This window comes from Prionailurus viverrinus, chromosome F2 (assembly GCF_022837055.1).
Source record: "Prionailurus viverrinus isolate Anna chromosome F2, UM_Priviv_1.0, whole genome shotgun sequence".
Classification (NCBI taxonomy): domain Eukaryota; kingdom Metazoa; phylum Chordata; class Mammalia; order Carnivora; family Felidae; genus Prionailurus; species Prionailurus viverrinus.
The window spans coordinates 23,087,796-23,098,874 of NC_062578.1; the positions used below are offsets into that span (position 1 = coordinate 23,087,796).

Sequence of the window (11,079 nt, forward strand, 5' to 3'; positions counted from 1 at the left end):
GAAATATAAATTAGTAAAGAGTTTTTGTAAGGCAAGATGCTACCAAAAATTTTTTACATACACACATCTGACCCAGCAATTCTGCTTCAAGGAATTCATTTTATAGAACTGTTCCCATGTATGGGAATGTTCACCGTTGCATTATTTGTAACAAGGAAAGATTGGAACCAATCTTAATGAGGAATGGTTACGTAAATTACAATACAATAAATTACATACAGATCACCTCTACCACATCAATGCAGACCTAAATACACTGAGAGGAAAGGTATCTGCCACATGTCAAGTGAAAAGGACAACTTCTCAAAAGATATGATTCCAATGATGATAGAAAGAACAGATGCAAAAAGAGTAGAAAGATAAACACTAAAATAATTCTAAGAAGTCTTAGAAAGAAAGAAGGAAAAGGTAAAGAGGGCTTTCATCTCTAAGGCTATATACTTCTGTTTGAATGACAACTACTAATGTATTATAATGTAATTTCAAAAATGTAAGAACTTAAAAAAAGAAATGTCAGGAGTACTTTTGAAGAAATGCCGCCGGAAAGGGCGATTTAAATTCACCATTAGCAATGCAGATAAAAGTCAAAGCAGGGCAGGAATTCTTGTGCTTCGCAGAGGACAATACCCTGAAAATGGTGGCCAAATTGCATTTCTTTGGACAGAGGCTTCCGTTTCCATGTTTAATGACCCCAAAAAGGTTGCAGGGTAGAATGACCCATACAATAGAACAGACTCTCTACATTGCACAATTTTTTTCTAGTATTTTTAACCCACGAAAAAAGTAACCAACAACAAACTCCAGGTAAATCAGAAATGGCACAAAGCAAAATCGGCGGTGAAAACGGGGCCAGAGCTAAGACGCTGACCGTCCCAAGCTCTGCTGCACAGGGCGGGGTGCAAGAGGGAAAATGAGGGAAGTGCGGTGGCAGTCAAGGGCAGAGGGTAAACACATTCTCCCTCGCCCCGCTTCAGTTTAAATCCTGGGCGGGCTGGGAGGGCCACCCTGTAAGGGCGTGTCCACTTGACGCACGGATGTCCACGCTACAGCCTGTACGGAGCTTGAGGAGTGTGGACACATACAGATCTGGCAGGCCGGTCCTCGGTGCCCGGGTTTCGTCCTGTCTCTCCGCTTCACCCGACGCCGCCCAGCAGCCTTGGTCCGGTCCTTCAGCCCCCGCATACCCGCCAGCTCCCCTCCAAGTGCGTCAAGAGAATCCCTGGAGTGACCCACGAGCCTCGCTGGGCTAGTTTCCCCTGCCCAGGAAGGGGCCTGACCAGCTGACCTCTTGGGCCCCCACCTCCCCTTCAGCCCTGCCCCTGCAAGGTCCTCTGCCCCCCCCCGGAGTCCCTCGGCCGGGGCTCCCCCGGAGATCGCCCGCACTCACTGTCCCCACAGATCCACCGCGGAGGGGCGGGGCTTCTTCGCGTGCCTGGACCTCGGCGGCGGTGCCCAGGTCTGAGGCTCCCGCGGCGGGACCAAGGGGGGCAGCGGACAGCGCGGGAGCCAGCGACGGCCCCCAGCCGACCCGAGCCCCTGGCTCAACCCGGCCTGGGCGCGGGGCTGGCCGTGGCGGCGGGGCGGGGCGGGCAGCCCGTCGCTCTCAGGGGCGCGGCTCTCGGGGCGAACATGCTCGGCGGCCGGCAGCCCGGCGACGCTCGGGAGCGCGGCACGCCCGCCGCTCAGCCCCGCCCGGCCCGGCCTGCGGCTCCGGTGGCTGCAGCCCCGCCCGCCCGTTGCGTGCCGGTTGCCAGGCGCCAGGGGCTTCCGGCTGCCTCCCGCGCGAGGTCACCGGCCGCGGCCCCAGTAGCAGGGACCAACAGTTGGGGTGCCGCGCCAGGAAAGCACTTGGGCTGCTAAGAGGCCGCTAGGACTCACTACTATCGGTGCCACGGCCTTTGCAGTCACAGCTGCAGGGATGGGAGGGAGGGTGCTGAAACAAGGCCGGGTGTATAGGAGTCAGTGGTGGCACAAGGTGAGTGGGGCACGAAAAGTTGTGTCATGCATCGACAGGGTGGGTAGTGGGCGGCTGGACCAGGTTGGTGATATGCAGTTCCCTGGGTTGCATTTTTAAGATTCAAACTAACCAGGCTCTCCGGTGTATTGATGAGTCTGGAACTTTCAAACAGCCCAGCAATACTTGCCCAGCCCATCTTAGGTTGACAGTCATCCCCGCCCCACCCCCCACCCCCAGTCCCCTCACCATGGCAACCCGCATTCCATGTTCTATATGTCCTTTGTCTAAGTTCTTTGGTGAAAGGTTAGGTGTCCTCTCCCCAGTTAAGCCTAGCACCTTGACTTGCGCGGTAGGATCTTAGCATCAATACTTTTGCCAAATTATATTCTAAACCCTCTGCCTCCATTTCTTGACCCCAAATAGGGCTGCAAGTTTAGCCCTAGTAAAATACACGGTTTCAGGTTCGACAAAACTGAAGGCGCTCCCAAACACACTTTTCTGTTTTCATCAAGCTCCCTACTCACCTTCCTTAGCTCCTCTGGTTAAGAAAACTCAAATTAGGCCTGGAACCTAATACTAGCCACACCACTTATTTGGGTGATCCTGGGGGAGGAAAAGTTAACCCCTCATCTTAAAAACGGGGACAGTGGTATACTTACCTAATGGAATAGGCTGCACATTAAAACTCACGTGGAGAATTTAAAGGGCAAGGCCTGGGACCCATCCCCCAATTAATCGGTTTTGTGATTGCAAAATGGAGACAATTGAGGGAGGATTATGTGGATTAAGTGTACACTAGCAGTCAATACGTGATCAACTGTTATTAAGTGGTCTGCTCTTGAGTTTTGCTATCACATCTGCCACTGCATTGTCTCCCAACTGTTGGCTCCTGCCTGCTCTTCTATCACCAGGTGTCCAAATTCTACCTCCTTTGTGAAATTTCCCAATCTGCACAGCATGAACCATCACTTATATTCCCCTAACATGCTGTTCTATTTTCACAAACTATTATCCCTACACAATAACTCACTTTTTGAGTCCTTTACAGTAATACCCACAATACCCATGAACCCACAATGCAGGCGCCACTCCTCTCAGCATTCATCAAGAATAACATGCCAGCAACTGGAAAATCCAAATTTTAAATTGCTATTACTTTTTGGTTTATTCATTTACTTTTAGTGTTTACTTATTTTTGAGAGAGAGTGCAAGCTGGGGAAGGGCAGAGAGAGAGAGAGAGAGAGAGAGAGAGAGAGAGAGAAACACAGAATGGAAAGCAGGCTCCAGGCTCTGTCAGCAGAGCTGATGCAGGGCTTGAACTCACGAACCGCGAGATCATGACCTAAGCTGAAGTCTGACACTTAATGGACTGAGCCACCCAAGCGCCCCAAAATTGCTATTACTCTTAAGAGGCTCGAGTCAATCAAAAAAGCAAAAGGCCTGCAATGCAACAGGTCTATTCTAAGTGCTAGAACAGACGGCAAACGCTCAAACCTTACAGTGGTTTCGGTACATATTCTCAAAACTTTGAGAGGCTGTGAAAAGCAACAAGAATAAATGGAAAAAGTATTGCAGGTAATAGAAAGTACTATGAAAAATACAGGGTTATATGGAGATGTGTCAGAGAAAAAACCCTTTTCCAGAACGAAAAAGAAGCAATGTACAAAGACCTGAGGGCTGAGTGTTCCAGACAGAAGATTACAAGGGCCAAGATCCTACATTAGAAGCTTGTCATTTTTGAGGAACAAGAAAAAATATAGCTACCTGCTACAGAGATCACATAGCCCTCCCAAAACACTTCCCTGCCATGATTTCTGGAACCTGCGAACACGCTGCTTAATGTAGAGACTTTGCTGATGTACTTAAATTAAGGAATTTGAGATGGAGAGATTATCCTGGATTATCTGGGTGGCACAATTTGATCACAAGGGTTCTTATAAGAGGGAGGAGGCAGAGGATCAGAGCCAGTGATGATGGAAGAATGGAAGGAGAGATTGATTACACTTTGAAGACTGAGGCATGGCCTGCCTATAAGCCAAGAAATGCCAAGTGGTTGCTAGAAAATGGAAGAAAATGATTCTCTTCTAGCCTTCAGAGCTACGGTAGGCAGGCCTACTGACACCAATTTAGCCCAGTGAAACCAAATCTAGGTTTCTTACCCCTGAAATTGTTAAAGACAATAAATCTGAGTTTTAAGTCAAAGTCTGTAATTTGTTACAGCACCAACAGTAAACAAAAACTTAGCACCTACTCTGTCAGGTACTGGTTAGGAGGGACAAAAAGGCTGGCCTTACATGTTTTATTACCCTAGAGAAGGGAGGCACCTGTATGAAAGCAATGTTTTGGCTGGTTTGATACCAAATCTGTAATGCAAACAGTGGGGGTAGAATGTTGTCAATTTCCCCCACAGGTTGTTCCAACACCCCAAAAAGCAGATACATCTAGACTTCCCTGTAGCACTTATCTCACATTACTTGCGTTGTCTACCTTGCCCATTAGACTGACACACGAGAAAGTAGAGGCCATCTCCATTTGTATGCCCCTGCGAGGTGCTCACGTTGCATAGTATTTACTTAGTACTTTTAGCCAGGAACTGCTGTAAGCATTTTACATGAACTGACATCATTAAAATCCTATGGTATTATGCACAATTTCCCCTATTTTGCTAAGAAACAGATTTATTGGCCCAAATGATTAAGTGAAGGCTGGGTATGAACCAGTTTGGCTTCAGAGCCAGCACTCAATCCAGCCAACCATGAAGGAACTTTCAAAGGTAAGTAATTTGAGGGAACACCTGCTAAAAAACCAGTGAGCACAACTAAACTTTGTGACTTGAAGAGACTGGGGTAATTAGCAGAAGATTTTTATGAAGCTGGAATGTTAAAGGGTAGAAATGCAAATTTACATTTGTGGGGTGAATTTTTGTAGGACAACCTGCTGGGCAGGACCCAGACTTTCAAAGTTTGGTTAGCCTTCTAGTGGACAGTCCCTTTTAGGTGAGGAGGTAGCTTTTCTAAGTTAGCTTTTCCAGCTGCATTTCAAGAAGTTTTAACAGTTCACAAAATATTTTCATACCCCTTTTCTGAAGCAAGTGTTTGAGAGTTTTCTATAGTGGTATTAGACATCTGCCAACTCCTCCCTACTCAGCCTCTGGCCCCACTTTGAAAGTAATTTATATGGAGAACTGGATTTCCCAGACGGAAAACAGAAAAGTGCCTGCAGAGAACACACATACAGCCAATATACTTTGTCAGTTTTTTTATCCTACACGTTCCTATTCCTTACCAGCTTCAAAAGCTTCGCTACTTTGCGTGATGTGTCCACCATTCGTGGGCTATTAACAAATGTACCAGACTATTCATAGTGTTTACCAAGATACCCTATTTCTTGCAAAACCCTGACACATTCAAACATGTAACACTGATTTTATAAAGAATCTTCTCAATTTTTCTGAATTCACTGACCATAAACTCACTAATTCAGAGATTGCTTCCAAGTCTAGAGAATTTGAATTATTAAATATAAATACTAAGAAGTAATGATCCTAGTGCAAGTGTCAAAGGAATGAACAGGGCACCTGTTCATCACACCACTGGCACAATGAAGACTGCAAAAACTTCTTTTATTAGGTGTACTTACTTCACGTGTTCTATACCGAAAACCTGCAGCTCACTAATCTGAGATATATACAATACATAAAAATGTTACTTATAAAATACCTAATCTTTTCTATTTCAAGCTTTTGCTCACTAGTTTCATTAGGAGTTCTGAGGGTGCTCCAAAATAAGTGGCATCCATGGGCAGCAGTTTCATTTTTCCTTTTCTAACATATATAATGGCACTATCAGAAACTCACCTGGATAGGTGAAGATACACAGCAAAAAACAAAAAAGGAATGCAAAAGGGAAACACGTTCACACAGTACTTTATAGAAAAACCAAGCCTCAGCAGATGGAATTTCATCAACAGTATTAATTCAATTTTTATTACCTTACCTATAAATCACGCACATAAGTCTATGAAACAGGCTTTCTTAGAACAGACCCATCTTGGCTAACTCAGCAGCACAATTGAAAAGTGAAAAATTAAAAAAAAAAAAAAAAAAGTGGATAGATTTTTTCTTTTCACAAGAGAGTTTTTAATAAACCCAAGGAATGTTTTCCACCAAAATACAAACCAGACCCCAGTTTCGTACACAAAGGCAAAACTTGGCACAGTTCATTCAATCCCTGGAGCCTGCTTGGGATTCTCTCTCAAAATAAATAAAAATTTTAAAAGTTTAAGAAAAAGACGGCTTACTCTTATCACACATCAAGATTTGTCCCAATAGTTAGACAGCAGAGTCTAGCAAAAAGTCACAACACATTTTTAATTTGAAAGTAGTCGTTTATTAACTGACCAGATTACAAAAATAATCATGGTGGATACCTGAAAGGGGGGAAAAAAAAAACTCATTAAAGAAACCACCTTGATAAATTAGAATTAACATAAATGAGGAAATTATAAGAAAGTACTTCAATTTCCATTAAGTAGGATAAAACCCTGGGCCTTTTCTTTCCTCCATAAATGCCCTCAAAAGGAAGGAACAATCAAACCAACTGTACAGATAACATGGTTGGCTTTTCCCCCTTAAACAATATTGCTTAGAACCCAACCAAACACTTATCAATATTTAACAGAAAAAGTAGGAGACTAACACCACTTTTACCCTTATTACTAAGTAAACTTCTATCGAGATGAAGCTACTCACCTTAGTTCATTCTTCTAATAAGCCTATTGATCTGGTCTTCCCTGTTGCCAGCATCTCCACCTTCTACAAAATGGGTGGTCTTCTTCTTCATTCCCCCTCGTGGAGAAGATAACTTGAAGGGCCATAAAAAGTTGTTTGCTTCTTTGAAACGTTTTCCAACAGTGTAGATCTCATGAATCAGATCCTCCATGCAGATGATGCCGTATTTACCTGAACATTAAGATCATTAAAAATTGCTAGCTGTTTTTACAGATTAAGATATCCAGCAAGGACAATCAGAGGCTATGATGGTTTAAAGTAAATTAAGAATAAAGCAACGAAGAAGGAAATACACGGCTGTATTTACAAATACTCAAGCCAACGAAATCTTAACTTACATCTTCCATAAACTTCTGCATTGTAGAGAACATGGGAAGATTCATTGACAGAAAAATCAACTTTGTCTAATTATCAAACCTTTCCCCAAATAGGTAGAACCTACCAAGAGATCGAGCGATCAATGTGTTATCTGTCAGGGCAATTCGCTTCTTGTTGATTTTGCCATAACCACGCTTGTAGATCAATTCATTCACTGACTTCAGGTTTGGGTACCTGATATATGAAAAACAGACATAAATGACGAAACATAATAAGGTTATCACCATCAGAACACCTCAAATGCACCTCGTCAACAGAGCCAATTTGCCAAAAAGAACTCAAAGGAAAAGACAGACTTACCCCCATGCAATATATGGTTCCACAATCCTTAGCATGTTAACTGAAGCCTTGTTGAGCTTAACAAAGGTGCCATTGAAGATCTGGCGAAGGCGAAGAAGCTGCAACACCTTTCGAACCTTTGGGCTCACACCATTGATACTGCAGTGAAAAAAAAGGACAAAATGCACTGAGCTTTAACCCAATTATTAATAGAGAATAAGAAAGTAACCATTATGATTCGGCACAACTCAAGTCCCACCTAAATAAACAGGAATTGTTACGAAGACCGCTGGCATTTCTTAGCTTATTCTAGCCCATGTCCCAACCTGCCTCTTTCACAAATAAGTGATCTTTGATACATACCTTTGACACTTCAAACTTCCCCAGGCCCTTTTACCCCATCCTACCTTTGTATTTGTCTTTGTTAGCTTCTTTTGAAAATAATATCCAGGACACTGAACAAAACTCAGATGCTCAGAGAGCTTTGGACACAGCACTTGCAACTAAACCATTAAAATACTACCCCCCCCCACCCCGTTCTAGCTATGACCAAAATATCTCTATTCCAATGTTCCAGAACCAACGCTCCCAAGAAGTTAACGGGAAGTTTTGCTGAGACTGTGTAACTTTCCCTTCAAAACCAGAATGCGGTTAAAACTGAACTTACCCTCGGATCCTGATGACAAATGCCAATTTGGGTTCAGCAGGTACGTAGAAGTTGCCAGCTTTTCTTGCCATTCTAGCCATTCGAATCTCAGTTCTGTACATCTGCCTGTATTCCTTGTGGTAATGCTTAGCTTTTTCATAAATAAGCTTCCTCCTTGCCTTTCGAAGCTGAAAACCAATGCCAGTTATTCATCTGATTCTTAGCTCCCAAATACAGTCACCACCACCTGTTCTTCAGAAGAGTAATTTCCCTTTGAAACTTTTTCCTTGTCAGAGCATGCGTTAACATTTCAACATGCAGACACTACCTCCAATTAAAAACACTTTTAAAAAGCCGATGATCCAGCTCACTGGTACAGTAGGTGAAGTCCACAAGCCTTGCTGAGAAAGAACACTCACCTATTTTCAACCCAAACACAAGGCGTCTCTTTACAAGTTAAGTGCCTTAAAAAAATTTACCTACCATTTTTTGGGCAAATTTCTTTCTCAGACGCTTGATCTTCAACTCTGCGAAATTCCTTCGCTTTTTCTTGAGAGTTTCTGGCACAGCAGGAACCTTCTTTTTCTTCTCTCTGGCGTTAGTAAACAGAACTTTATTAATAGCTCAAACAGCACACAATACCGCATTACTCTTGTATTGCACAGGCTTTGCCATTTAGCAGCACTACCCTCACTGGCTCTAAACATTTCTATCTTCAGCTGCTCTAGCAGATTATGGTGAAAAACAGAGTTTAGAGAGTTTTTATACCGATAGTCTTCGCCTTTAACACAGACCACTTCACTTAAATACACAGAATTCACAGAAAATACAATAAATTCATATCTGTCCTGACCTCCGACAACTAAAATATCCACAACAAAGTTAACACAGACTGAGAAACTACTACAAGAAGGGGGCCTGGAATTCTCAAGAAAATTAACAAACAAACAAACAAACACCTCCCAGCTACCACCTTGGTTCAGGTCTGAAGTTCCACATGCTAAAAGCAAAGGCCTGACGACGGGGACGACTGGGCCAAATACGAGCTAAGATGACCGCAATTCAAAGGTTCTGCACCTCCCTTGAAAGGGAATTGGAAAACTCGCCGGTCCCGTACATAGTTAGGCTTTCACATCGCGTTCCCAGTATCTCCAAAACCTCTGACCCAAGGCCATCTGCATCCTATTTTTGCCCGGCGCCTCCACCAGCGTCACAGGGCGTCACAAACACACAGACAAACGGGCAAAGGTACAGGCTACAGCCAGACCGAGGGAAAACGAGACAAAAAGTCGCTGGATTCGTGGATGGAGAAGGATTCTCGAGTGGGCGAGGAGCTACTTACTCTGCACCCTCCATGGTTCCAGCCGGAAAAAGAGGAAGTTAGCGCATGCGCGCTGTCCACTTAAAGACGACAAGAGCGAAGCCCCACAACTCAGAGGTGTCCCAGGATAAGCCAGAAAAGAACTCGGAACTGAGAACTCGTCTTGCAGACGCAAAATTGATAACTGCCTGATTCAGCCCCTTACGATCGACTTTCGGGTAAAATTTGTATGGGAAATACATGCACCCACTAGACTCTTTAATCAATATGACAAGAGCACAGAGTGCTGACACCTTTACTACTCGGGGTCCTAGTCTCTAGGCTGCGTTGACAGGGTACCTTCTCGTATTCCACCCAGTAATGTACGCAAATGACACGCCACACAGGAGCGAACTACAAATCCCGGCATGCCCCATTTTCACTGCGTGGGGAGGGCAAGGCTTGACGGACTGTAGGCAACCACTGCAGTGGTGATTACAGCCAGGGAAAACGAGAGCCTTTTGGCCCATATTCCGCATGGTTAGGTGCGATTCTAAGTCGCTTCCGAGACCCGGCTTTTGACGGGCTTCTCGGCTCTGCCAGCCCCAGCCATAAACCGGCACTCTACTGCCGCGCTGCCGAGGTCCTTCTATTCGTTCCGCCAGCCTGCAGGGCTGTCTTCCGCGGCGCCTGATCGCAGGGGTGACCGTCCGAGTCCCACGCTTAACCAAAGTGGCGAAATAGGGACAAGCGAGGACCCGACGGCAGGAGGAGGATGGCCCGGGCACTGCAGACCGTCAGGCCTGGCCGGCGGAGGCCGGGACACCCCAAGGCAGGGGGCGTGAGCTGTGTAGGGAGGTGCGACGAGGCTGGAGGCTGCAGCCACGGCCATGTGAGAGGGGCTGCCCCGCCGCGGTTCGGCGGACGGCTGCGGGCGGGCGGGGGGCTGGGCCGGGGGCGGGGTGCGCCCAGGGGCGGGGAGGGCCGAGCGGAGGGAGGGCCGATGCCGCCGCCGGCTCTTCCCGGTCGAGGGTTATATAGCTCGGAGCGTGGAGCCCGCTCAGAGGCGGCCGGGAGCGCTCCGACTTGCAAGCGGCGCTGCGCTGCGGAGCCCAGTGCCCAAGTGACAGCCGTGGGGAGTGCAGGGCAGGGGACACGAGACCGCGGGGGCAGCTGCAAGCCGTTGGGCAGCGGTCGACTGCGCCGAGCGAGTCGCCCCTTCCCGGCGCTCCCGCTGCCCCGCACCCCACTCTCCCACCCTCTCGCAACTTGGGTCAAGTTGACAACTCCCGAGGCGGCCGGCGGGCCCGTGCGGTCTCCGCTGCGCGCCCCTTCCCCGGGGTGAGAGGGAGCCGCCGCGCCGGCTCCGGGGACGCTCGGGCGGCGGCGGCTTGGCCATGAGGGCAGCGCGCGCCGACTAACTCGCGGCTGTCACCGCCGCTGCAGCGGGACCGGCCGGGCGGGCGCTGCGGGACGGACGGGCGGGCGGGCGGCCGCCGGCAGGAGGCGCCGAGCCGGGCGGCTGCCGCGGCGGGCACAACCCCGGGGCCACCGCGCCGAGCCCGGGCGGGAGTGGCCCCGCGCGAGCAGGGAGCGGCGCCGCGCACTCCAGCCCGGAGGGCACCTCGAGAGAGGGCGCGGGGCGCAGCCTTCTGGTCTGAGCGGCTCTGACAAACGCTCCGGGGCCGGGAGCCGGGCTGCCCTGCGCGGGGTGAGCGCGGACGCGGACG

At 47.5% G+C, this 11,079-nt stretch overlaps 2 protein-coding genes across 13 annotated transcripts in view; both read right to left on the reverse strand.

Annotated features, from left to right (window-relative positions):
• CF2H8orf89 (chromosome F2 C8orf89 homolog) overlaps nt 1–2,152 on the reverse strand; it is a 29,420-nt gene extending 27,268 nt beyond the window's left edge. For 8 of the 11 annotated variants that reach the window (XM_047842542.1, XM_047842547.1, XM_047842546.1 and 5 more), the window contains exon 1: nt 1,388–1,688. The gene's annotated coding sequence lies outside the window, so the exon portion shown is untranslated. Of the gene's footprint in view, nt 1–1,082; nt 1,102–1,387; nt 1,689–2,087 lie in introns of those variants that run through there. The other 3 variants (XM_047842540.1, XM_047842543.1, XM_047842544.1) reach the window with 3 other exon arrangements.
• RPL7 (ribosomal protein L7) overlaps nt 1–9,524 on the reverse strand; it is a 30,968-nt gene extending 21,444 nt beyond the window's left edge. The window contains exons 1-7 of one of the 2 annotated variants that reach the window (XM_047842534.1): nt 9,392–9,523; nt 8,533–8,641; nt 8,071–8,237; nt 7,425–7,562; nt 7,189–7,298; nt 6,708–6,917; nt 6,323–6,385 (exon numbers count right to left, since the gene is read on the reverse strand). In XM_047842534.1, coding sequence (XP_047698490.1) covers nt 6,709–6,917; nt 7,189–7,298; nt 7,425–7,562; nt 8,071–8,237; nt 8,533–8,641; nt 9,392–9,405 — 747 coding nt within the window. In that variant the 5' untranslated portion in view covers nt 9,406–9,523 and the 3' untranslated portion in view covers nt 6,323–6,385; nt 6,708. Of the gene's footprint in view, nt 1–6,322; nt 6,386–6,707; nt 6,918–7,188; nt 7,299–7,424; nt 7,563–8,070; nt 8,238–8,532; nt 8,642–9,391 lie in introns of those variants that run through there. The other variant, XM_047842535.1, reaches the window with a different exon arrangement.
• Nucleotides 9,525–11,079: the final 1,555 nt, after the last annotated feature.